Source organism: Rhea americana, unplaced genomic scaffold (assembly GCF_003343005.1).
Source record: "Rhea americana isolate MKP2758 unplaced genomic scaffold, rheAme1 scaffold_225, whole genome shotgun sequence".
Lineage (NCBI taxonomy): Eukaryota > Metazoa > Chordata > Aves > Rheiformes > Rheidae > Rhea > Rhea americana.
In genome coordinates, this window is record NW_028186341.1 from 608,942 (window position 1) to 613,360 (window position 4,419).

General features: G+C 70.9%; 1 protein-coding gene across 1 annotated transcript in view; it reads right to left on the minus strand.

Annotated features, from left to right (window-relative positions):
• NCOA1 (nuclear receptor coactivator 1) overlaps window positions 1-4,419 on the minus strand; it is a 114,557-nt gene that overhangs the window by 3,457 nt on the left and 106,681 nt on the right. The window contains exons 13-16 of the mRNA XM_085305680.1: window positions 2,841-3,274; window positions 2,445-2,613; window positions 1,847-2,164; window positions 143-244 (exon numbers count right to left, since the gene is read on the minus strand). Coding sequence (XP_085161806.1) covers window positions 143-244; window positions 1,847-2,164; window positions 2,445-2,613; window positions 2,841-3,274 — 1,023 coding nt within the window. The remainder of the gene's footprint in view (window positions 1-142; window positions 245-1,846; window positions 2,165-2,444; window positions 2,614-2,840; window positions 3,275-4,419) is intronic.

The window sequence follows — 4,419 nt, forward strand, 5'->3', positions numbered from 1 at the left end:
CGGAGGCCTCGCAGCACCCACCAAACCCCGAAGGCTTCCCGGAGAACCGGCTCCAAGCCGCCAGAGCCCGGCCCGGCTCTCCGCGCCCCGGGCTGCGGCCCCGACGTCCCCTGCCCGCGCGCCACCGCTGCCGGGCCCTCACCTGCGGCGTCATCTGCTGCTGCATGCCGGCCCGCATGTTGATGCCGACCGGCGAGCTCGCCGCGAACTGGTTGAGGATTGCCTGCCGATTTTGATGGATCAGCTGAAGAGCAGGGAGAGGAGCGGGAAAAAAGCGATCAGGAAGATCTGAAAGCGGTTTTGCTCGACGCRGCTCAGGCTCGGTCGCTTCAGGGCTGCTCTTCCCCCTCGCTCGCCCGAGCCCACAGGGCTCCCCGACCGCAAGCGATCTCGAGTGCCCCGAGCGTCCTGCAACCGCACGGTGCCTGCCGCAGGGCCACGGCCGGGACGGCGGGTCCCCCCGTGCCGGTAGCCCAGGACCGGCCGGGACGGCGGGTCCCCCCGTGCCCACAGCCCAGGACCGGCCGGGACGGCGGGTCCCCCCGTGCCCGCGGCCCAGAACCGGCCGGGACGGCGGGTCCCCCCGTGCCCACGGCCCAAGACCGGCCGGGACGGCGGGTCTCCCCGTGCCCACAGCCCAAAACGAGCTGGGACGGCGGGTCCCCCCGTGCCCGCGGCCCAGGACCGGCCGGGACGGCGGGTCCCCCCGTGCCCGCAGCCCAGGACCCGCTGGGACAGCGGGTCCCCCCATGCCCATGTCCCAGGACTGGCCAGGACAGTGGATCCCCCCATGCCCATGTCCCAGGACTGGCTGGGACAGTGGATTTCTCCATGTCTATGTCCCAGGACCAACTGGGACAGAGAATCTCTCTGTGCCCACACCCCAGGACCGGCCAGGACAGTGGATCCCTCCATGCCCCTATCCTGGGACCAGCCGGGGTGTCGGATCCCTCCATGCCTATGTCCCAGGGACAGCAGATCTCTGCGTGCCCACACCTCAGGACCAGCCAGGATGCCAGAGCCCTTCATGTCCACATCCTGGGAAAACTGGGACGGCAGATCTCTCCATGCCCACCTCCCAGGACCGGCCGGGACAGAGGATCCCTCCGTGCCCGCGTCCCAGGACCAGCCAGCACAACAAATCTGTGTCCATGTCCCAGGTCCGCCTGGGACAGCGGATCTCTCCGTGCCCACAATCAGGACTGCCCAGGATGGCTCATCACTCTGTGCCAATATCCGAGGACCAGCCAGGACAGCTCCTTGCTCCACGTCCATATCCCAGGACCGGCCGGGACAGCAGACCCCTCCGTGCCCGCGTCCCAGGACCAGCCGGGACGCTGGACTCCTCCGTGCCCACGTCCCAGGCTCCGGCCGGGATGCCGGACCCCTCCATGCCCACGTCCCAGGCTCTGGCCGCGACACCGGACCCCTCCGTACCTGCGTCCCAGGACCAGCCGGGACGCTGGACCCCTCCGTGCCCGCGTCCCAGGCTCCGGCCAGGATGCCAGACACCTCCGTGCCCGCGTCCCAGACTCTGGCCGGGACGCTGGACCCCTCCGTGCCCGCGTCCCAGGCTCTGACCGGGACACTGGACCCCTCCGTGCCCGCGTCCCAGGCTCTGGCCGGGACACTGGACCCCTCCGTGCCCGCGTCCCAGGCTCTGGCCGTGATGCCGGACCCCTCCGTGCCCACGTCCCAGGCTCTGACCGGGACACTGGACCCCTCCGTGCCCGCGTCCCAGGCTCCGGCCGGGACACTGGACCCCTCCGTGCCCGCGTCCCAGGCTCCGGCCGCGACGCCAGACCCCTCCATGCCCACGTCCCAGGCTCTGGCCGCGACGCCGTACCTGCTGCTGGCCCTGGAGCCGCTGCTGCAGCTGAAGTCGCAGCTGGTTGGGGGCCGTCGGGGGCCGGCTGAGGGGCTGCCGGGGCTGCATGGCCATGCTGGTGGGGAAGGCGCCGCGCGGCGGCGGCGGCACCTGCACCGGCACGGGCCCGAACGACGGCTTCTGGCGCACCATGCCGGGGAAGGCGGCGGGCAGGCTGGCGGCGGGCGCTGCCGAGGAGTAAGGCTGCGGGTACGCGCCGGCCTTCTGCTCCAGCAGCAGCGGCGCGGCGGCCTGCTGGGGCGGGAACCTCTCCGTCAGCGCCTCCAGCCCGCCGCCCTGCAGCGGAGAGAGGGGAGAGGAGGCTCGCCGGCGCGCCGGGCACGGCCCCGGACCCCCCCGAGCCCCCCGCCGCCCGGCCCTCTCCCGAAAACGGCATGGCCCGCGCCTCCGGGGCCTCCTCGCCCGGCGCCGAGCGAGCCGGGAATGTCCCTTTTGGGGGGGAAAACGTTTGCACGGATGCTGCGGGGAGCAGAGGAAGAAACCGCTCTCAGGAAAAATCCCAAACCTCGTTTTCCTCCATATCCCGCCCCGTCTTTCCTGCGGCCCAGCCACGTACCTGCACCAGCTTGTCGATGCCGAGCGCCCGATCGAGCTCGGCCAGCTCCGTCTCGTCTTTGCCGCTGAGGAAGGACACGAGCTGCTCGAGCAGGGCCTTCTCGTCGTTGCGGCCCTCCGGCGTGGTCGGGGGGCAGAGCAGCTCGTCCAGCTGCGAGGCGATGCACTGGCTGCGGAGGCGAAGGAGCGGGCGTCAGCGCCCCGGGCGCCCGGCGCCGCGGAGCGGCCGCGGGGAGCGCGCGGGCTTTAAAAATTAACCCGCGTTCAGCCCTTAGCGGGGGGAAAAAAAGGCAAAAAAAAGGCTGTTTGGCTCCCGCCTCGCTCCGGCCCGAAAGCCGCTYGCTGCCCCCCTCCCCGGGCGCCTCCCCGCCGGGGCTCGCGCACCCGCGGCACTTACTCGTCGGGCTTGCTCAGGGCGCCGCGGCTCACGGAGGCCACGCTGTTGTCCGGCCACGGCATCTGCTCGCCCAGTCCCGGCTGCCCGAACTGGTGCTCCGGCACCGTCATCTCCAGTTCGGTCATTCCTGATGGGAAAAGCGAAGGCGCCGGGGAGAAAAGCGTCAGCGCGGCGCCGGGGAGAAAAGCGTCAGCGCGGCGTCCGGGCCGGCCCGCCTTCGCGCGCCGATCGGCACCGGGGCAAGGAGCGCCCGGGGGCTCTGCACACCCGGAGGCGTCCGAGAGCGGAGCCGCCGGCTCACGCAGCCAGGCGAGTCCCCGAAAGCCGCGTGCCCGCGGGCCCGTCGCTCCCCCGCCCCGTCGAAGCTGCTCTTCCAGCAGCGCTTCCAAAATCCCAGCCAAGCCGCACGGCTCCTTCCCGGAGGCCAGTCGTTCCTACCGGAGATTTTGGCTTAAGAAGCCCAGCACAGGGCTGGCCCCTTCCGACTGGCCGTAYGGGAGAGAAGCGGCGGTGCACAGGYGGAAGAGCCAACGCGATTAAATTAAGTTCAGCAGAACTTTGGAGCCCGAGCCCAGGACGGGGAGATTTATGAGGCCGCGGACCTCACGTCGTCCGACCTGACACCGCAACGGGGCTGGAAGATCCAAGGGCCGGGGCTAAACCGGCCCTCGGAGGTGGGYGCCGACGGAAAGCCGCGGCTCCCACGCGTGGCAGGGCTCGGAGAGGCACCCGAAGCCCCAGATCTTTCCCCTTCCCAGCGAGCTCGGCTGCGCTCGCTCTTTTCCCGGTCAAGCACGTGGCTCCCAGGACGTCGGAGGAGCGCTTCCGCGCCGGAGCGGCTGCCGCCGCCGCCACTGCCGGCCGCTGCCCCTGCGCCGCCGGCCGCGGCCGCTCCCGACTTTTCCACGCGTGCCGAAGCCGGTCCGGAGCACGGTCCTGCCCTTCTCCCCCCCATCGGAGGAATTCCCCCCACCGCCTCGCTCCTCCTCCCGCTGCAAAATTTCGGCCCTTTTAAAGATCCCGGCTCGGCAGCCTCGAGTCCCGGGAAGACCTCGCCGGCTCGCGCCTCCCCCCTGCTCGCCGAGCCGCGGCGGGGGCATCTGCCGGCGACGGCAGCGACAGCCAAAAGCCTCATTACCTCCCTCTGCTGAACAAGCAGCGGGCGGATTATCCCTCCCCGGGCAGCCCGTTAAACGGCGGCTAATTGGTTTATACCCGGCGTTATCCCGCCAGCCGTCAGCTTCTCCCTGCCGGACGGCCCCGGCTCTTNCGCGCAGCTCCGGGCGCTGCCGCCGGGAAGCCGGCGGCTCCGAGCGCCGCCCGGGAGAGGCAGCGACGCGCCGGGACCCCCAAGGACGTTCCCCGCTGAGCCGGTGGGTTCGCAACGCGCCCGCGGGCTCCCCGTCCCTGTCCCACAGGAACTGTGCTCCTGACCCACAGGGCCTCTACCCTTGTCCTGCAGGGATTGTATCCCTGTCCGCTGGAGTCGGTATCCCTGTGCCATGGGGTCTGTACCCCTGTTCTGTGGGGTCTGTGTCCCTGTCCCATGGGATCTGTATCCCTGTCCTATGGGGTCTGT